The sequence below is a fragment of the Simochromis diagramma genome, unplaced genomic scaffold, assembly GCF_900408965.1.
Source record: "Simochromis diagramma unplaced genomic scaffold, fSimDia1.1 OVJJ01000382.1, whole genome shotgun sequence".
NCBI classification, from domain to species: domain Eukaryota; kingdom Metazoa; phylum Chordata; class Actinopteri; order Cichliformes; family Cichlidae; genus Simochromis; species Simochromis diagramma.
The window spans coordinates 108,517-130,328 of record NW_024386734.1 but is presented as its reverse complement, the minus strand read 5'-3'; the positions used below and the strand labels follow the sequence as shown (position 1 = coordinate 130,328).

General features: G+C 41.0%; 1 protein-coding gene across 1 annotated transcript in view; it reads left to right on the top strand.

Annotated features, from left to right (window-relative positions):
• Nucleotides 1-21,812, top strand: part of phka1a (phosphorylase kinase, alpha 1a (muscle)) — a 31,383-nt gene that overhangs the window by 4,994 nt on the left and 4,577 nt on the right. The window contains 30 exon segments of the mRNA XM_040030269.1: nucleotides 638-796; nucleotides 940-987; nucleotides 1,468-1,636; nucleotides 3,002-3,084; nucleotides 3,171-3,251; nucleotides 5,801-5,899; nucleotides 5,980-6,063; nucleotides 6,065-6,127; nucleotides 6,645-6,698; nucleotides 8,334-8,456; nucleotides 8,555-8,650; nucleotides 9,599-9,706; nucleotides 9,861-9,939; nucleotides 10,142-10,276; nucleotides 11,021-11,130; nucleotides 12,066-12,210; nucleotides 12,392-12,470; nucleotides 12,727-12,890; nucleotides 15,195-15,356; nucleotides 15,444-15,538; nucleotides 15,628-15,773; nucleotides 16,643-16,796; nucleotides 17,273-17,431; nucleotides 17,512-17,641; nucleotides 18,322-18,423; nucleotides 19,048-19,163; nucleotides 19,388-19,423; nucleotides 19,644-19,679; nucleotides 20,996-21,031; nucleotides 21,537-21,566. Coding sequence (XP_039886203.1) covers nucleotides 638-796; nucleotides 940-987; nucleotides 1,468-1,636; nucleotides 3,002-3,084; nucleotides 3,171-3,251; nucleotides 5,801-5,899; nucleotides 5,980-6,063; nucleotides 6,065-6,127; nucleotides 6,645-6,698; nucleotides 8,334-8,456; nucleotides 8,555-8,650; nucleotides 9,599-9,706; nucleotides 9,861-9,939; nucleotides 10,142-10,276; nucleotides 11,021-11,130; nucleotides 12,066-12,210; nucleotides 12,392-12,470; nucleotides 12,727-12,890; nucleotides 15,195-15,356; nucleotides 15,444-15,538; nucleotides 15,628-15,773; nucleotides 16,643-16,796; nucleotides 17,273-17,431; nucleotides 17,512-17,641; nucleotides 18,322-18,423; nucleotides 19,048-19,163; nucleotides 19,388-19,423; nucleotides 19,644-19,679; nucleotides 20,996-21,031; nucleotides 21,537-21,566 — 3,081 coding nt within the window.

The window sequence follows — 21,812 nt, the reverse complement described above, 5'->3', positions numbered from 1 at the left end:
TTCACTATAGCTCAGTACATCCACAAGGACAGAAGTGGCTCTTTTCAGCAGTTCTGCTTTTACCACTTGTTTCAGCTGTGGATCATCTGCCTCCATCTTGCAACTCCAGCCATCCTGTTCTGTCACACCAACACCCTGCATGTCCTCCTCCATTGCAACCATTAACCTCCTATGAGTTCTTCCTCTATTCCTCAACAAGCTCCATCGTCAACATCCTTTGTCCAATATATCCTCCATCTCTCATCATGTCCAAACCATCTCAGCCCCACCTCTCCAACCTTGTCTCCAGACTGCTCAGCCTGAGCTGTCCCTCTGATTTTAGTCATTCCCAATGAAACAGGTGGGGGGAGAAAGATTAAAAAAAAAAAAGTACAATAAATTGGTTGCACAAGTGTACACACTCGGGTAAGAGTTTATCAGCATAGCAATCTTGACTTTGCAATATTTGCCCCGTCTTTCTTGCCAAAGCGCTCCGAATCTGTCCGATTGTGTTGGCAGCCCTTTGCAGGTTACAAAGGGCTGCACAGAAAACACGTTTTATCCACTGCATGTCCAATAATCTTGACTTCTCTCGCAAAGTTTACCTCTACATTGCCTACAGTGCCTGTGACCTTTGACCTCTGCCTGTGTCCCATAGGATCCGGTCACAGGTCTTCTCCCAGCAAGCTCAGATCAGCCTGACGCCTGGGTCCGTGACAATGTTTACAGCATCGTGTCCGTGTGGGCGCTCAGTCTGGCCTACAGGAAGAACGCCGACCGGGACGAAGACAAAGCGAAGGCCTACGAGCTGGAGCAGGTAGGTGTGCGCCTGTGGGTGGAGAGCGTTGAGGTCAAGAGGTTGTGTTTTTATTCTCTGACTTGGCTGGTTGGGTTGTTTATTTAAAGATGTGCAGGCTGAGGTGTAAATGTTGACATTTAAGCATCTCTCTGCGTTTCTAGAGTGTGGTGAAGCTAATGAGAGGCGTCCTGCAGTGCATAATGAGGCAGGTAGGATATCTCCATTCTGTTTGTCTTTTAACTTCTCTGTTAGATACACGTCACTTCCCCTCTCTCTCTTTACAAAAAAAAAAAATTCTCTAACCCTGTCAGCTGTTTCCCTACCAGCTTCTCGTTGCTCTCATTGTGATGTTTATTACTTTTATTAAACTTGAACGTGCCGTCGTCAGATTGGATTATTATTATGATTTTACTTTAACTGCGCTCGCTGTGAGTCTGAGAGCGGGGGCGGCTGACTCTAAGTGTGACTGTGAATTTCCACAGTTTATATATAAATGTGAACATTATTGTTGTCATTTTAAATAACATTGATTCCATATTTATAACCTCTGCATTCATTTGTGCAGTTCTGTGATTACATTTGTTGGATATTTTAATCATTATTAACGTTTAGGAATCATTGCACATTCTTTGGACCTGCTCTTTTCACACGCTTTAAAAGAAAAATCTCTCCACCCTTCTTGTTCTCAGCTGGATAAGGTGGAGAAGTTTAAATACAGCCGTAGTACCTCAGACTCGCTCCACGCAAAGTACAACACCAAGACCTGCGCGACGGTGGTTGGGGACGATCAGTGGGGTCACCTGCAGGTCGACGCCACCTCGCTTTTCCTGCTGTTCCTCGCTCAGATGACTGCGTCTGGTAGGAGGGAACCTATAACATCCCCTGTAAAACAGATGAAACTAAACTAAAAAGCATTATAGGAAAACCAGAACCAGTGTTAATAGATGTTGTCGTTACCTTGAGTCTGCCTGCATCAGACTTTCTGTTGCTGAAGAATCATTAATATATCCACACTCGCCCGGATAGATCTGAAAATGGCGTTTTCGTCTGAAAACGCTCCGCGTCCTCACTAATGTTTTCAGTCGTTTTCACAGAGTTGTGCATCCACATTGAAACAGACGAAAACGCTTATGTTCCAGTACTGCGCATGTGTGAAACACAAGACGATTCAACCTGCCTCATTTCTGTCTGCCCTTTATTTACTTTCCAGCTGTTTGAAACGTTGCGGCGAGTTTTTAAATGGACTAACAATGAGGTGGAGTTGCTGCTGCGAGTAACACAAAAGTACAAAGTTGCAAAAGCAAGTGAGAGTTAAAGAATTTGAAGAAAAGCTATCTGGAGCATGTACAGACTGATATTAATCTTTAATAGGGCTGTCAAAATTGAGAGGAAACAAAACAACTGCTCCGCTATCTTAGTTTAATTGGTCACATGACTGGATCACATGACTGTCATTGCTTTCAAAAAGTCTCCGTTTTTGCTGTCCACACTGCGACGCGAAAGCACCGTTTTCAAATGTGTGCGTTTTTGAGAGTGTTTTCAAAACACTTGTTTTCCTTGAGCCAAAATGCTGTCTCAGTGTGGATGGGAGGCTAAAATGGAGAGAAAACGATGTGTTTTCAAATGAAAACGCATTAGTGTGGACGTAGCCTGAGACCTTCAGAAGGTGGCCGAACATCAGACCTGGAGTCTTATCACATCTAGATGTGAACTTGGGCAGATGTAAGGTTTTGAGATGCGTTCTTTCTTTTGGGTGGGGAGTTAAATTTAAAACGTCTTACATCAATCAGTGTATTCGTTTCCTTTCTTTTTGGGTTGTATTTCTTTGAAAAGATCAAAATGGGGCAAGAAAGGGAAGCACAACAGGTAACAAGTAACTAAACTCAGTGAAAATATAAACACTATACAATTTAAAGGGAAAAACAACTTTTTCATGCTCCCCTTTTCAAAAGGGAAAGCCAAAACTAGAACAAAATCAATCCAAAATTTCAACATATATGCTGTCAGTGTTATTTTCTGTGTGTGGTATCATTTTGTCTTCCAGAATCTAGAAAAATAATTTCCCACAGACCAAAGAGACCTCTTTAGCTGTGATGTTTTGTCAGAGAACCCCTGAAACTCTGAGTCTACCATTATGTGTGTGATTTGCATCCAAACAAAATGATTGTGATGATTTTTTTTAAATTAAGGTTCCTGTCTTCATTGTTTACGTCTGTGTCCCAGGTCTTCATATCATCTACACCCAGGACGAAGTGGACGTAGTTCAGAATCTCATGTTCTACATTGAGGCGGCTTACAAAGTGGCTGTAAGTCAACTTTATTCTTCTCCAGCTCCACAGAAAATGACTGCTTCTTGTTTTATTCATTCTGTCTTGTTTCTATTTCCCCTCAGGATTATGGGATGTGGGAAAGAGGAGACAAAACCAACCAGGGCATCACCGAGCTGAACGCCAGCTCTATCGGCATGGCCAAGGTTGGCACAGACACACAAACATGCAATAAACGCAGACATCTACGACACTTTAACAAGCTCGGGGGGACAAAATAAGTGAGAGCAGAGCTTCCAACGCACAGGGGGAACAGGTGCTCCAGTAAAAATGTCTGGCACTGTCAAAGGTGCACAGCGGCCTTTACGCTGACCTTTAGAAGACCCTGACTCCACAGAGCTAAGTCTGGATCACATTCTGTACTGAAAGTATCTTCTCAGCCGCAGCATGTCAGTAAATGTTCAGATAAACTGTGAAGTCAAATCTGTTCCAGAACAAGGGCGACAGTCTTGCTTTTCTTTTTTTTTTTAATTCCAACATGTTTTAATTTTATTGAATTCTCTGCAGCACATTTGACCTCAGTCGGTAAAAATCTGCAGTGAGAGTGAAACTTTCAGGTTACTGGTAAACATTACTGTGAGTTTTTTCACGCAGCAGCAGCCGGGCATGTTCTCTGTGCGTCCGGCTCTGTCCTCAGTTGGCATTAAAAGAGGGCTATCATGTTCTCTGTGGTCTTCCAAGAATGGCTTCTCACTCAGAAATAACATAATACTCAGCACACACACACACACACACGTTTAATTTAAGACTTTGAAAACAAGCACCACTACAGGACCTTCTCTGCTCTGTTAATTATGTAAAGTTAATCTTATTTATAACAGCAGACCTGAGCTGAGCAGCTTTAACATGATTTGCTCCTTAATGCATTGAACCACAAGGTTTAAAATTAGAGATGGCACGATACCACTTTTTTATGTCCGATACCGATATCATAAATTTGGATATCTGCCGATACCGATATGAATAAACAAAATAAAGTATTTCTTTGTGCCCCCTTTTCCCTGTTAATGCCCTACCTGCCCCCCCCTGGCAAAACTTTGCTAGACCCGCCCCTGCACAGTTACCAGCTGTCAGCTACATAAAAAAGCATCCTGGTGTTATTTGTCTCTCAGAAACAGTTCATAACTTCCCTTCAACTCATTCATGTCACCTAAAAGCTAAACCTGTTTCTCCATCACCTGTTCAGCTCTGATGATCCAGTAAGGACATCTCCTGGTTTCATCTTCATGTTTCCCTCTCACCAGATAACCAAACCATATCATGACCAGCAGGTTTACAGCTGTGGCTCCAGCAAACATCAGCTGATACTAGAAATTAATATTAAATAAATTCTAACAACAGCTGATCAAGCTTAAACGTGCTGGTTTCCTCTTTCTGGCTCAAAGTGGGCGATAAACAAGAGAGACGGGACTTGCGTCAGAAAAGCCGATCAGCTGATCATTGATCAGTTTCATGATTGAAGTAGCATCAGGAGAGGGAGGGGGAGAGGATGAGAGAAGAGGAGGCAGCTGTGCAGCAAAGACAGAAGAAGTCCAGCTTTGGGGGTTTTTTTGTTTGTTTTTTCATTCTAGCTGAATTACGGGACAAATCGCTTCCTTTTCACTGCAATATGGAACTCCGATGGCCAGTCCAGCTGTGGCTCCATATATCAGTTGTTAAGCTTAATGTGGAAATGCTATGCAAACATTTAGCGATGAACTTACACACTTGCTTTACTTCTCTGGGATAGTTTTCTCCGAGATTAAATTCCGCGGTTTGGAAGTTTAGCTCTACCAGACCGCCGACAGGTCTCGCAGAAAACAGTCGCTCTATCACGTGACACATACCGCTCCGATGCGCTCAGCTGGGTTACGCCAAGTAGCGCGTTTTGTGAGGTGATTTTGTGATACTTCGGATCGGATTACATTTTTTATTTCTCTCCGATATCCGATCCAGCAATTTAGGTCCGATACGTAATATCGGATCGGTCCATCTCCAGTTTAAATTGACCCATAATTTTAAAAATGTAAATAAGTGCCTCACATTTCCAGTGCAAATAAGCTGCTGTTTACCAAACCAGAGTGTATTTATCCACAAACTGTGTTTTAATCCTCTATTTTTCCTAGTGAATCTGCAGTAGCAAAGCTTCTGCAGCGCTTTATTTGCACTGTTCTCATTTCTTTGAGCTAAAACGTAATATTTGATGGCTTCACACAGCCGCACATCAGACTAACCTCGTGTTGTGGGTCCCAAATGCTCTTTTGTCCGATGTTTTTTGCAATTTAACCCTTATCCTCCATCATCTCTGTGCTAATTAGTTTGTATTACCCTAACAATAGCTGTGCAGCTACAGTCACCTGGTAGCAGATGGAGCCCGACTTCACTGAGCCTCCAGACTTTGCTGGTATTTTTAGTATTTAGTCTTTATTTACAACCAGAGTTTTAGATTTTTTAGAAATACGTCAGTCATATCACGGTATAACTTATTTACATGTTATCTGGATTGATAAACAAACTCCAGATTTGGTTTTAAAGCTTTATTGTAGCGCCTGATAAACAGCAGAAATAACTGTAAGGCTCTAAACTGTCAGCAGTGCCTTGTTGTTTGCTTTTGGGAAGTAAAAGAGTGTTTGAATGTAGTCAGACTTGAGTAGTGGACAGTTGCCATCTTTTCATTGACTGTTATTAATGAGTGTGTTTGCTTTGTGTCCTTCAGGCAGCTCTGGAGGCGCTGGATGAACTCAACCTGTTTGGAGCAAAGGGAGGACCGGGCTCTTTGGTCCACGCTCTGGCTGATGACATACAGCAGTGCCAGGTACGTGCACACAGTTAAATATCAGGATAGGAAGCTCATCGGCTTCCTTTGATTTTAATATATGTCTGTATTCCCATCAGTCCATCCTGACGTCCATGTTACCCAGAGCGTCCATCTCTAAAGAAGTGGATGCCGGAGTGCTGGCCATCATCTCGTACCCCGCCTTTTGCCGTTGAGGACATAAGTATAGTCAACGCGACCAAGGAGGAGATCATCTCCAAACTGCAGGTGCAGACAAGTTCACAGAGGCAGGGTCAACGTGGCAGAAGTTTAGGGCTCAAGTTATAATTTTCGGTATATCAAGGACAATTTATTTTCTAAACTTTGGCTGATTTGTGCAGAACATTGATTTAATGTAAGTTTCCCAAAAGAAGAAAACTGCAACAAGAAAGCAGGAAAACGTTCATATGGCTGGATGTGTTGTTTGATTTTCTGTGGACTTCATTCAAACAGTCTGTCACATATAAAGAAGACACTTTAAAAAAAAAAAAGTATCTACTGGACTCTTTTTGATGCGTGATTTCTCAGAGTCACTGAATCAGCTGGTTGTTTTAGCAGTAAATGAAAGTTTGGGTCATAAGCCAGGACACAGAGGAAGGTTAGACTGGGCAAAAAGTAGTTTTCAAATCCAACCAGCTTAAAAGAAACAACTTGTAGCTAAAATTTAGCTTGTTTTATGAGAATATGCCTCGTGTATTTATGCTGCGGCATGTTTGAGGTGCTGATTTCCTCTGTCTCTGTTCAGGGTCGATACGGTTGCTGCAGGTTTCTCAGAGATGGACACAGAACCCCCAAAGAGGTAAATAACCTGTAAAGGTCAATGCTCCCTCTAATTTGTCCTGTCGGATAATCTATTTATATCTATTTGTTTGGATTAGAAGAAGAAAAAACATTCGACTGAATCTATGTTGCATTTTTTTCTGTTTTGTCTCCTGCAGTCAGTAAATGCACAGCTGTCTGATCTGTTTGTTGCTTTATTAATGTGGTCAAACTTTGTGGCTTAAACTCTGTTCACTGTTATGAAGCTTGGTGGCTCGGTGGCACGTCTGAGGCGAACACCAGGCTTGTGCTGCTTTGTTGTTACATATGGGATTGTGAAAAGAGCATGTTTGGTTAAAGGAGTGTGTCAAATGTCTGCAGCTTTACAGTTTATCTTGTAGCACTGAATCATTTGTGAGTGTTACTCTTTAATATCTGTCAGGGTCATTTCTCCTCAGATTTGGTTTGGAATCTGAGGAGAAAAATCCAAACCAAAGATGAAGTTATGGAAAAACTCAAACATTTGTGACAGGACAAAGTGAAATTCCTTGCATGGGTATAGATTTCAGGGGGATACAGGGGAACAGACATGGATTTGTCAGGGAAGTAGAGACAGGGAAGCACTGGCATCATACATTTATTTATTTATTTTTTTTAAGGAAAGGAACAAAAGTACAAAAGACCCAAGACACTCTTACTTTATACAATTTTCCATATTAATCTTCTTAATCTTACTTAGGGCTGTTCGATATAACGATATATATCGGTTGACGATATAAAAACGTCTATCGTTTCATTTTACGCTATCGTTTGTTTCGTGGTGTCGCAAAATAAACTGTTTACGGCAACATTTTTTTTCATGGTTTTGATGGTCACTGTAGTGGCTATATTAATTTCTTAAAGTTTTCTCTTTCTCTTATGTTTAATATAACCACACTACGGACGGACAAGCGCCTGTTTTTATGCGTTGTCGTTAGCAACAAGCAAAACCACCACGTGTCTGCTTGTTTATTTTCCACATAAACCTTTCACAATAAAGTTCAAGATCCTGTTGAGACTTTTCAAAATAAACTGAATCACGTAAAAGAGTATGCAGAGTATTTACGGATGAGAAGCAAAAAAGAGCCGCCAGGTGCTAAAAAATAAACCTTAGACTCAAACGTTAGAACAGGCTTTTCCCCGCAGCACGCCGTGTAATAAATACTCACAAAGAAAACTGCGTCCGTTACAACTTATGACTAAAAATGTATCATTTCATGCATCGGTTAAAACACTCGACTCCAGGTACGCGACGCGCAGCTGGAAACACTTCACACGAGGCGAGCTGCCCGAGATTCACAGAATTTACAGAAAATGTTAAATGTTTGTGATTTATATCGATATCGGGACGATAGATGTCTTGTATGGGGATATGAGATTTTGGTCATATCGCACAGCCCTAATCTTACTTATATGTATGTTTGTTGTGCATGATCATAAAAGTTCACACACATGGTTACAGCCTGCAAACAGTTCCTGAGAGAAGTGGACATATTTAGGATCTCTGTTTAAGTATCGGGTTCATGTTGAGAGACGCTGATTTTTGAGACGGTTTGACTCTGACGGAGGAAAGAAGTCAGATCTGGATCTGATTTTGCAAGTACTGCAGCTGAAGGTTTGTACTGTCTCCATAAAGGATCCAAACAGACTCTATTACGAGTCCGCAGAGCTGAAGCTGTTTGAGAACATCGAGTGCGAGTGGCCTCTGTTCTGGACCTACCTCATACTGGATGGCATCTTTATCAACAGCCCTGAACAGGTAATTTAAATCTCAGAGACTCTGCCTGTGTGTGTGCATCAGTGTTTGACGGTATTTACCTCCTTTATTAACAAAGGAAGTGTTTTGATGTGATCCAGGTGCAGGAGTACCAGGAGGCTCTGGAGGGAATCCTGATCAAACAGAAGGATGGGGTACGACTGCTGCCGGAGCTCTACAGCGTCCCCGCAGACAAGGTCAGACATCTTGATGATTTAGAAGCTGATTTTAACTCATTTTAATGTGTGAGCTACAAGATTCTTAGTTTTGACCCTGCAGCCGTAAAAGGCCGATGGGGTATTGTCTTCACCCTGCCAGGCAGATGGGCAACATGGACTCGTGTTTGTTAATGCAATATCTCGGGAGCAGCCAGACAGGCTTTTCAGATTGATAACATAGAGATACTATTCAGTTGCCAGTTTATTATTTCTGCAGGCTTAAAACAGTTTGCATTAAATGAAGTTTTCATCACTGACAACCTGAAGGCTGTTCATCTTTAAACGCTGGTTGTTATTTAAGCTAACAATAAACTGTGTCTAACTTTGTCAGCTCTTAGTAGCTTTGGAATTATGTGGTTGCAAATGCTTTCCTGATTGGCTTGTAAGTGATGTTGTCACATAAATGTACTGGTTATACTGGCATCAAGCCCTCGGGAAGTCCTTCCAGTGTTTCCTCGTATATGTACATTTATTGTTACACACCCTTTGTGATATTGATCATATGCTGATTACATGTACACAGCTGTCAGCACCGAGGCCGTTGTGTCACACGTCAGTTTGCCACAATCTTGACTCGGGGTCTTTAACACAAATACAAAAAGTGGAAAATCCCAGTTTAAAAAGAATATCCATGTAAGTGTGGAGGGTAGCCTCAGTTTCAAGTCCACTTGTTTCAACCTGTTCTCTGTTCTCATCTTCAGGTGTTTTAGTTCCTCTGTAGAAAAAAAACAGAAACAGTAATCTGCTTCTCTTTGCTCACCGCAGAAGTGATTTAAGTGTTTTCTTAAATGCAATACGCCCGTGCCCATTAAAACGATAAATGAGGAGAAACGACCTCATGACCTCTGACTTTTAATGCCCCATATTTAAACTCGTTCAGACCTTTCAAACGTCTTTATCCTGTCTCGTTTTTGCTTATTCAAACAGGTGGAGGAGGAGTACATAAACCCTCACACCGTGGAGAGGATCCCGATGGGAAAATTACCCCTGAGGTGGGGGCAGAGTCTGTACATCCTGGGAAACCTGTTAGCTGAGGTGAGCTGCTACATAAACAAATGACCAGCTGTAGCTCTGCAGCTCAGATGAGTGTTAATAACAAAGTTACACCGTAAGAGTCGAAGAAAACAAACACACTTAAGATTTACTGCTAAACTTCAAATCATTTAGTTTGTCTTGGTGGTTTTTTCAGGGTTTTCTGGCGCCTGGAGAAATTGACCCTCTTAACCGGCGTTTCTCCACCATCCCCAAGCCTGACGTGGTCGTACAGGGTGAGTTAACCGCCCAGGTCCCAGTACGACGTTTTGAGCTCCAGATTAGTGTTAATTATTTTAAATGGACTACTTAAGTTCTTTTAACCACCTCATCACACACTCACATTTTGCCCAAGGATAATTCAATATGCAGGCTGGGCAGTAGATGTGAGTGATGTCAGTGATCTGTATAGTTTCATGTGCGTCTCTCCCCCTTCAGTGTCGATTCTGGCCGAGACGGAGGAGATCAAAGAGCTGCTGTTTAAGCAAGGGATAGAGGTGGAGACTGTGGCGGACATCCACCCCATCCATGTGCAGCCCTCCAGAGTCCTCAGCCATATCTACGCCAGACTTGGTACAAACGCCCTGCTGTAGCCTGATCTGTCCCATCAAGATTTTATGCATCAGGCACAAATGTTATGGACTAGAGCCTGCTACAGATTCATGACCTCAGTAAACACTTATGATAATGATAATATTATAGTCTTGGTCACATGTTTTTTTCTTTTTCTTTTACAACATGATGTTAGTTTTATACATAATGGTCCGTTTTACAGTCAAATAAACCATTAAAAAAAGAGAGAGAGATAAGAGAGAGGACAAGCATACCTTATGATTGAGCCGTCGTTACCGTGTGAATGTGAGGCATTGCCTGCTTATCGCTTATGATTTAAAAACCACCAACAAAAAAAACCGATGTTGGCGGCCAAAACGCTGAGCTCAAGGCTTCAAAGTTAATCACAAACCAGCGGGTGATGTCACGATGACGACATTTATCGTTCATAGACTGTCTGTGATCTGAACCCGGGATTTTTCTTGACTATTTGAATCTTTTAAATCAAATTAATTCAAATTCAACATTATTTTGTCTGGGATGGAAGTGTTTGCTGCTCAGGGTTGATGCTTTTTAGTCCAGCAGCGTCTGCAGTAAAGTTATGACAGTACTTCCTAAATTAGATGAGACTGACTAACTTCACAAAACATCATATCTGAAGGACACAAAAAAGCCAAAGAGTAGAGCGTAGATTTTTATCAGGGGGGATTCATGAAATCAAAAGTTTAACTGCTTATTTTTTATTTTATTTTTTTTTTGTTTCAGGTCGTAACCCGAGGCTGGGGCTGACAGGACGCCCCTACAGGAGGATAGGAGTGCTGGGAACCTCCAAGTTCTACATCATCAGGAACACCATGTTCACATTCACACCTCAGGTTAGAAAAAACTACAGAAAACATCAGAATAACACGCAGCTCACTTTTTATTTTAATGGTGGCACGCATGAAGGTCCTGGGTTTGAATCCACCATCTGGTTGGAGCCTGTCCCCCGTTCTCTCTCCAGGTATTCCGACTTCCTCCCACAGTCCACAGACATGCAGTTAGTGGGGTTAGATTAATTAACGATGTCCATAGGTGTGAATGTCCTGAGACAGTCTGGCAGCCTGTCCTGGGTGCACCCGGCCACCGTAGGACACCATATTGGATCAGACTGTTTTACTGTCTCATGAAAAATATTGGCTTGTTCGCAGTGCAAAAAAAGCTGATAGGAGCGACACAAGGCTGGAAAAGTGAAAAGAAACAGCTGGAGGGACATTTTGCAACTAAGGAGGTTCATTGGCCACAAGTTAGTAACATGAGTGGGTTTAAAAAGAGCGTCTTAGAGAGGCAAAGATGTGCAGAAGTTCATCACTGTCTACTGAAGCTGTTCCACATTTGTAATGTTTCCCGCCATTAAATTATGAAGGCTTTGAATGTCTTATCATCTTCAGTACTGAATATCCTAAAAGAATTCAGGTAATCTGGAGAAATCTGTGTGCAGCAGACAAAGGCCAACAGTCAATACTGGAGGTCCTTCGTCTTCTGTTCACTGTTTCATCCACACGTGCAGGTTAAAGCTCCATCAGGGAAGGCGAAACCATCTGTGCCAAAACATGGGGACAGTATTCCTCTCCCAAAAGTCCAGCAGCTCCCAGACATTTACACACCATTGTTGTTCTTTTTGATCATATACTGTGAATAAAATCTGGGTCAAAATGAGAAATGAGATTGATGATAAAATGAGATTTGCAGACCACCCAAATTCCCTTCTGGTGAAGGGAAATCTGGTGACTTAAATAAACTTAAGTAAACATATTTTCCTCTGTTTCAGTTCATTGACCATCAGCAGTTCTATTTGGCTCTGGATAATAAAATGATCGTGGAGATGCTGAGGACAGAAATCGCCTACCTCTCATGCAGATGGAGGATGACGGGGAGACCGACTGTCACTTTTCCCATTTCACAGACGATGCTGAGTGAGTGAGAAGACCTTTTCTGCTAAATGTCCAAATACATCTTATTTATTAAATGAAGCACCTGCATTATTAATGGTAGAGAGAGTTTGAAAGGAAATCTTTAAATATTGGAAAAAAAAAAGTATTTTTTGTTTTTACATTTTCTGTGCTTGCACGTTTTCATCCTGTGTTTGTGCTTCAGCTGAAGATCACTCAGACCTGGACCCTGCAGTTCTGGCAACACTCAAGAAATTACAGGACGGGTATTACGGAGGAGCAAGGTCAATTTCTTTTTTGCATTAAATTTGAATTCTTACATCTGACAACTTGTAATAAGTTCTGTTTTGTTTTATTTATTTTGTCTTTCTTTGCGTGTCCAATTAAAGACTTTATTAGTTTTTCCTGCACTGTAGAGACAATTTAAAATCCTCTTTTATTGATTAATTCCCAAGATTTGTCATTAAAATGCATCAAACTGCTTATTAATGTTTCCCAGTTCTCATAATCATCCCCTCCTCTTCTGTTCTTCGTCTTTAGAATCCAGACGGGGAAGCTGTCGGAGTTCCTGACCACTTCCTGTTGTGCTCACCTCAGCTTCCTGGACGGTAAGGCTTCTGGCAGCATGGGCCGCCACGACGAAGAGTATGATGATGATGAGCGTTACGGCGATGGATACGTGCATGAGTTGCATTATGATGCTGGTAAGAAAACACAGCGTGGATGGAGGGTGGAGAAGGAATGGTGACACCAGGATTCACGTTTTTAAAGCCGGAGCTCACACTGACAGCTCATTTTTCTTTTCCTGGGTTGGTTTGATCATTCCTGAAAATACTCACACAGTCACAGACCCCAGCAGCTGTTAGCAGACTTACAGTTTCTTTAAGTTGACAGTTTTTCTTTTAACATTGGCTGATTTTTGAGTTGCATCTGTGCATCTACATTTTATTTATTTTTTTCCCTCATGCCATCTCATTGTGAAATCTAAAATCAAATACCCATGACTTCATTAATCAACACTTCCTGTTTGATCCTATAATCATCACCCATCATCCCTGTGTATCAGAGTTCTTCCACTCGGGGCTTTGGGTGCCTTGTTGGGCAACTTGGAATATTTTTCTTCTTTTGCTCTAAATTATTACATAAAATAACTCAAAACTTGAATTGTAATGGACCTTAAAGTGGACCTCTTATGCTTTTCCTTATTTTCTGTCATATACTTGATGTACAGTCAGTTTGTTGATGCTCATATTTAACACAGGAAAGGTTGGTAATGAGGTCTGCAAATATACAAGTAATTAAAATGTTTTGTTTTTCTTTTACTGCACTTTTTAAACATTGCTGCCAAGTTCTTTAATGATCGTCTGACTAATCACAGACATGGATAAATGCAATGTTACAAAGGAAGGGCAAATATGAAAGTAGTGCTGAACAGTAGTCGAGTAAAAGCACTGAATAAATGAATGTATGCATGCGGGGTAAAAGCTACTATATCAGTAAAGTTTAGCCTTTTTGAAGGCTGGAAAGAAAGCCTATCCTCCTGTGTCTATCATTCGGGACAGAGGAGGATCTAATGGCTCAGTGCGAGTTGATAACTGGTGTTTATTGGTTTGAAAGAGGGAAAATAAAAACCAGATTTAACTGTACTCTATATTCAGATTTAGTATAAATCCTCAAGTAAAATCATTAGCTCTGTTTTAGAACCGGATATTAATGCTTGTAAAACAATGAAATTGTAAAATCATTTGCAGTCAACAAGAAAAAAAGACGCTCAGATTTAATGATCCCTTCAAGCCAGAGTTCAATCTGAACACTCAATTTAAAACTTTAAAAATATTTAAAACAAAGCATTTTCAGGCAGTTTTTTATTTTTATTTTTCTGCTCTGCTTGGCTATGCATTAAGTGAGAAAATAAAAAAAATATACCTATATGGGAATTACAGCACAGAAGCTCCGCCCACTGGCAGATGGGATCTTCCTGGGTCCTGCAGGTTTTAGATGTGTCCTTGATCCAAAACAGCTGATTTAAATGGCTAAATGACCTCCTCAACATGTCTTGAAGTTCTCCATAGGCCTGGTAATGAACTAATCATTTGATTCAGGTGTGTTGACCCAGGGTGAGATCTAAAACCTGCAGGACACCGGCCCTTGAGGCCTGGAGTTCCCCACCCTTGGTTTAAGCGTTGCAGCCAATCAGACGAAAGTTAGGAAGGAGCTAAAATGACTTGCTTCAGAACTGCTGCTGTAGAGAGTCCATGATTGAAAAATGACAATATGGAAATAAAGATAATGGGTCCTCTTTAAAAAATAAAAAGTGTATTTTTGACTGTGGTGCATTTAAAACACCTCAAAATCTTAACACGAGTGGAAGAATGAAAACATTCTCAGTTTCTGGTTGTGTTGTTTGTGTTCACGCACAGCTGGTTAGATTTGCCTTAAACGCCTGTTTACAGACAGCCCGTTGGTCCCTAAATGCATCACAATTTGCTAGCATGGCTGTGACCAATAAAGTCTTCAGTTTAAAGGGTCAGTTCACCCCAAAGCCTCACCCACAAAAGCCATTATAATTATTACGCACAATTGTCACGTTTAATGGTATTTATGAATATTTGCAATTTGTTCCTCGGAAAAACAGAAATTTCTGTAAAACAATATTAATTTTGTTGTAAACCACCTGAAATGAACGAAGATCTTTTTTTCTCAGATACTCAATAATAAGTTTTGTTTTTGTGAGATTTGAGTGAGCAAACCCTTTAAAAGCTGCAAGTTCAAAGTTTATAAATTAGCATAAAATGAAAAATGGTTTTCAGATCTTATTTCTTTTTAGTACTTTATGAAGTTTAGAAGGAAACTCAGTTTTAACACTTGTCTGTACAAAAAAGAGCGGTGAGTAAATGATCTCTTTCTGCGTATTCATTTTTCCTCCTTTCCCTCTCCACATTTCTGTTCTTCTCCTCATCCCACCTTCCTTCATCGCTTTGTTTTGTTCTCTTGGTCCCTCCCTACAGAGGATGACGACCTCGCGCAGTACCTTGACCACCTGTTGGCCCACTCTGCCCCCAAGAAGCCCAAGCGTCCGGTGGGAGGTCTCAGCAGATTCAAGGCTGCGGCCACCAAAACCAAAGAGATGGTGACTCTGATGAACAAAGCTCAGGACCTCAACATACAAAGTGAGTCGGCGCTTCGTCTCCGACTGACGAACTCGACTAAATCACAAATTTAATAATAAAACGTTGTTTTCTATTTTTCCCCCTCAGATGTCAACATGTACCTGCCGAGCAAATTGTTTCGTTCTCCTCAGCCGACGCTCAACCTGAATCTTACAGACTCTCCTGCATCACCAGACGTTCAGGTTCTTCTTCCTTTCTTTCTTTTCTCTCCTCTGATGTCAGCTCTTTGCTCACTTGCAGACTCCTCGGTCTCTCTGTGTTTTCACTCCAGGGTCCTGAGGCAGGGGTCACAACACAGAGTGGCATTCCCAGAGATGCCAGCGGAGCCATCGACTACAACGCTTTGGTCCAGCTGCTGAAAGACACACAGTCTCTGCAGGACCAGGCTGATATACTTTACATCCTCTACAAAGACAAGTGAGAAACATGAGGCTGGGTGTGTTTGACATCACCATGATTTTTATTAAAACAGATATGAAACACAACAAAGGTGATGCCAAAAAGCAGGAACTGCAGCAAACTTAATTTTGGTATTAAAATATTAAAGCCTCAGTCACAAAAGCCTAGAGACTGGTCAGCTACCCTCGGCAACCACTGGTTGCTAGGGAAGCGTGTATTCCCAGACACCGGCAGCCCAGCAGTTGATGGATGTTTACAAAATAGGATTAAAACAAAACTGTCTATTTCAATATCTCCTCGTAAATGTGAAAAACCAGGTTAAAGCCCAACATTTACATTTTTTCCTTTTGAATGATTGTGATTTAATAATGGTGACACGCTCACTTACAGCTCATTGGAAGTTCATTGTTTACAAGAAACAACGAACTAAAGTCTAAAGGTCATCGGCTGACTGGCCAACTTGTAGCGCTGTGTATTTTTAGCTGTGCTGAGCGGAGCGGAGGTCGCCGCCTTGAAGTGGAAGCAAAATAGTGCAGTTTGTTTACTTTTTTGTTTTCTTTGTGTTTTACACATAAAAAAAACTGTTTAATAAATAATTTTTAGTCATAGTTTTGACAGATATTTACAGACAGTGAAGTCTTGTTGTTGCTTGGTTGGCTTGTTTCTGTGTACGGCTGCGTCTTTGGCTGGCTTATTTTGTGCTGCATCATGCAAACAGTCAACCACTCAAGCTAGCTCATCAGTGTGAGTCTCAGGATCTGAAAGAAGTATCTGAACTTGACTCCACAGTTGAGTCATTAAGCGCTCCTGATTCAGACTGTGCTGCTGTGACATGTCAAAACGGCGTTGAAAAGAATGAAAAGCCCTTGCTGTCTTTCCTTTGTCAGGGGTATGGACTGGGACACGGGTGTGCATGGTAAAGGCTCCACTGTGAGGTCTCTGCTGACTGATCTTTATGAGAAGGCAGGTGAACTGAAACACTGGGGTCTCATCAGGATGATCTCTGGCATGCTGAGGAAGAAGGTGGAGGAGCTCGACTCGGTACGGTGCAGCTATAGATAACAGGGCAGCGTACAGAAGCTGTGTGGTCAGGTGTGATGTTACTAGTGAATCTTCTGTTTTAGCCATGATTATGAAAAAAGTCCTGAAGCTACAGTTTTAAGTAAAGTAAAAAATAATGTAAAACTAAAATCTATATGAACAACTGGTGGGTTCATTGTTCATTATTGGCACAGATTTGAACTCTACGAGTGCCTTTAAATCTTCAGTCATTCATCTCTTACCTTCACATGTAACGAGTCACAGAGTCCGAAAAGCTTGAAATGAGTTGACCACAGTTTGTGGTTAAATTAAAAACTTCTAAGAAGGTTTGAAGAAAAGCTCCTGAAGTTGGAGTAAAATACCTCTGAAATGCAAACCCTCTGCTATCAGTTGACTCCATGCTGCATTAGATCTCCCACCAGCAAGCCCTTAACTTTTCCTGCTCTTTCCTAATTGGTTGTGGTCTCTCTCGATAGGCCTGCTCTGATTTGCTGGCCCACCAGAAGCACCTGACGATCGGACTCCCTCCTGAGCCGAGAGAGAAAACCATCACGGCTCCGATACCGCCGGACCAGCTGGCGAATCTTATCGACGAGGCCAGTGAAAACAACATCAGTGTTGCCATTCTCACACAGGTGAGTTACCTCCTCCACAATCATGTGTTTAAAACCTTCTCCTCTATCTGTCCTTCATCCTTTAAATGTCTTTCCACCAGGAGATCATGGTGTACCTGGCTATGAGCATCAGGACTCAGCCCAGGCTGTTCAGCGAGATGTTCAGGCTGAGAATCGGTCTCATCATCCAGGTGATGGCCACCGAGCTGGCTCAGTCACTCGGCTGCTCAGGTAAGACGGGAAGGTGGTTTAAAGCTGGGCTTTAAGAAGTAAATTACTCAAGTTTGTTACTAAAAATCCATGTCTCTCATTGTGACTTTATGCCTATAGTGGAGTAACAAACCAAAGATCACATTCAGCCTAAATGTTACAAACCATGTATTTGTAAATTGAACAAGGATGAACTACATGTTGGCTTTTAACAGAACTGCTAATTTACAACTGTAGCCCCTGGACATAAAAGCACACATATATATACAACAAAACACCCCAAACGTATCCAGGCAGTGCATCATCAACATTCTGTAAACACAATCACAGATCTTATTAAACTGCTTAATTTGTTGATGTGAGTTAAATGTGAAATATTGCCTCCAATCGTAAAATGTTTTCCTTGGTTTTCCCTCCAAATAGTTTCTTTGGCCTCTTTGGCTTGATGTAAGGTTAAGAAAAGAAATGTGTGGAAAATGAAATCTTAATGAAGTCTTCTTTCACTCTTGTAAACTTTATCTTCAAGGTTTTTGTTGTAATGTATTAACCAAGTTATGTGTTCAGTATAAGTTACCATGGTGATTTAGCCAGATAAGAGTCTGTTTCATGAGAAGGGAAACTCTGACTTAAAGCTCCACAGTAATCTTTCTTCATAGTACGGGCTTCAGGTGTCATGTTTGTCTTTGCGTTTGTGAAAACAGGAGAGGAGGCCACAGAGACCCTGATGAGTCTGAGTCCGTCTGAACTGAAGAACTTGCTCCATCACATCCTCAGCGGGAAGGAGTTTGGAGTGGAGCGCAGTGGTGAGACCTCTTACCTCATGTAACACGAGAACCAGTCATATGCTGCAACTCTGACGCAGTCACTGCTGCTTCATCTGCAATGACGGTGAAGCTTTCTGATTGGGTGGGGCAGTCGTCACATGAAAAGAGAAATCTTTTGACAAGAGTGTAGCCAAAGTAATCTGTTTCAATATGCTGTGGAAGAAGGGTGGGCAACAGTTTTTAATAAGTAAGCCACTGACAGGCCTCATATTTCCACAGATAAACTGTAACATTGCACGCATGATGTTCCACTAACTGCTAGAGAAGACCTCTCTAGATTGTTTATTCTTGTTATTGAGATATATATATATATATATATATATATATATATATATATATATATATATATATATATATATATATATATATATATATATATATATATATATATATATATATATATAAAAATAAATAAAAAATTTATTTATTTATTTTAGTAGCTTGGTCAGCATGGGAGTATTTGCCCCTGTGTGCTGTCCTAATCTGTTTTCCCAGACTTGATTTTAAACAAAAATCCACACGTTCACCGTTTGACCTTTACTCCCATTTATTTTCTCTCTGTCCCTGTCCTGTTTGTTTCTTCTTCCTCAACCCTCCACACAGTTCGGGAGATGGATGCCGGCGTCAGTCCTGCCATCTCGATCCATCATCTCGGGAATGTGGGAGCCACTAAAAGCGAGAGAGCCGGCATCAGCAAACTGAAGAGCGACATGAAAATGGTAGGATGCCATGACTGTGAGGTTACAGTTACCTTGCTCCACAGAGGAAGCTCATCTTAAAGTGCTTCTTCAGACACACACACAGTGTCAACTTTAACATTTGACTGTCGTGAAACGAGTAAACTCAGCAGCCCATTAAACAGAGATGGAGATGGAGGCAGGAGAGGCTCTTATTTTGAAATTGTTGAGCTTTTTTGGCAAACTCGACTTTTGTGTTTTTGCAGCTGGAGCAAAGGTTGTCTTTGACGGATCTGAACAAGGTGATGTTAATGATTTAAATGAGGTGCTAATTCACCTGGAAGAGGGTGCTGGTGGGACATGAAGTAATTCATAGAGAGCTGAAAGCATGTGCTGAAGGAGAGCGGTGGCTCGTTGATGGGAAATTGTCGGCTTTAAGATCGAGACTATCGATCGATTTGAATCATTATGTCTGTTAGAACAGCTCAGTCGTTCATTCACGACCTGGTCCTTGTGTTGCAGGTGGATCGCAGGTTATCCATGATGGACACACTTAAGGTGATGATCACATGAAAGAATATTACCTATTACAGTGATGACATCTGTTCATTTGTTGTTGTTGTTTTATTTTTGTTTTTTTACCTGTAGCTGTTAATTCACCTTCTGTGTAAACCTCACCGATCGATCAGATCAACAGATCGATCATTAGGGAGGCTGTTCATTTGTAAAACTCAAGGCCTGCTTATTTGCTCCAGAGCTTTCAGCTGCGTTCCTCAGACTTCATCATGATGAAGGTTTTAGATGAGTTTTGTCAACATTTTGGAGAGTAGCTAACAAAACATCCTTAAGTCAAAAGAAACTTATGGCTATTTTGTTTTGTTTTTTTGGGTTAGACAAAAATTATATTATTTTTTTACCATGATTCTTAAATTGTAGTGTACACATAATGACACCAGTCTTGATGAATGTCATTTTATTTTTTGAACATGCATTATTTTCCTTAAGATAACCTAAAATACATCAGTCATTTAACTGTAAACTTTATAGGCTATCAGATAAGTACTGTGTGTGTGTGTGTGTATCGAGAGAGAGAGATTTTTTTTTTATTTTTTTATTTCCCACTATAGCGCATCTCATAAAACAAAAAAATGAATCATGGGGACCCCATAGTAGAAATAAACTTTAAATAGACTTTGAAATGAAATAGTTTCAGTGGTTGGGCTGTGCATGAGTTCAGATGGGGCTGCAGTTAACCCATGAGGGGAGATGAGTTTGATATCACTATTCTTTAATATAGATGCTTTAAAACTGAGGGTGTGTACTGCAAACTTGTTACACCAGAACTTTTTGGTAATAAAATGATTCAAACTATTGATCTGTGGATGGGGTCCCCTGAGTCACCTGCTATAATTGTGTCCATTTTGGGTGACTTCTTCCTGCCGTTATTTGTGTATGTGTTAAACCACCAGCAGGTGTTAACCTCACAGAATGACCCTTATCACAAACTTCTATTAATTCTCATCCTTAATCTGTAGATGAGATTTGCAACGTCGCTGTATTATGTTAGCCTGAATTATATCACTCAACTACCCTAAATTCACTGACCCTCCATGTATTTGTATTTAAAGTTGATTTAAACACTGTGTAAACGCTCCCGGAGGATAAAGACTGTGAGAGACAGTTGAAAGCTCTGGAACAACAAGCTGTGATGGTTCAAGCAGCCGCTGTAATTCTGCTCGTGATGATGATGATGATGATTTCATGGGTATTGAGGAGGAAGATTTGAATGTGCTTTTGGCTTTGCTGTGGAAGAGCAAGCTGGGGTTGCAGATTTAAAAACTGGCCTTTGTTTAATGTGTTTTTGTCTATTACAGACAGACCGCAGCGTGTCTTTGACCGACTCAGTTGAGGTGACGATGATAAAGAAAGTGTGAGGAAGATTTAGAAATTGTAATTTTCAGTTCACACTTCATTCAAATGAAGTGGAGCTGTAGGTCGTTTCTGATCAAACTGAATCAAACCTTGGCTGGTTATTATCATTGTCGTCATGTTGACTACAAACCTGAACTTCCGTGGCTGTATCGCTCACAGCTGTGTGAGTCTGTTATATTGAATCCTTTACTCTGATCAGGCCACGCCCATCTTAAAACTCAACCTTTACTTTGAGCTCAACTACACCTGGAATTATACTATGATACAAAGTTAGCAACCTCTGTCCCCGTGTGATCAAGTCAATTCCTACCGTAATGCTTAAAAACCAAATCGGACTCACAGGGTGAAAACGATACCAGCCACACTCTTATGAGGGGTAATGATGGTGGTGTGGGTGATTCGACCCGTCTCTCATGGAATCTGAATGGAAAAACGTTTCGGCAGAAGTTAAAGCCTCCATCTGTGATCTTCTCTTCCTTTCAGCTCGACCAATCTGTGATGTCCACCCTGAAGGTGACGGTGATAACGACATTAAAGTCTGATAACTGAGCATTCAGGGTGGTTTGAGTGATTAACAAGTGGCTGTTCAACAAGTGAACTGCATTGCAATCGTAATCATCTAAGCAGCTAACCACAGCTTCAGATACTGATTTGCCAATAATTGTTAATCAGTAATAATTATTGTTGATTAATCAATAATTGTGATTATTATTATTAACCAATGCTTCTCTGACCAATCAGAGTTGACTGTAAATTAAA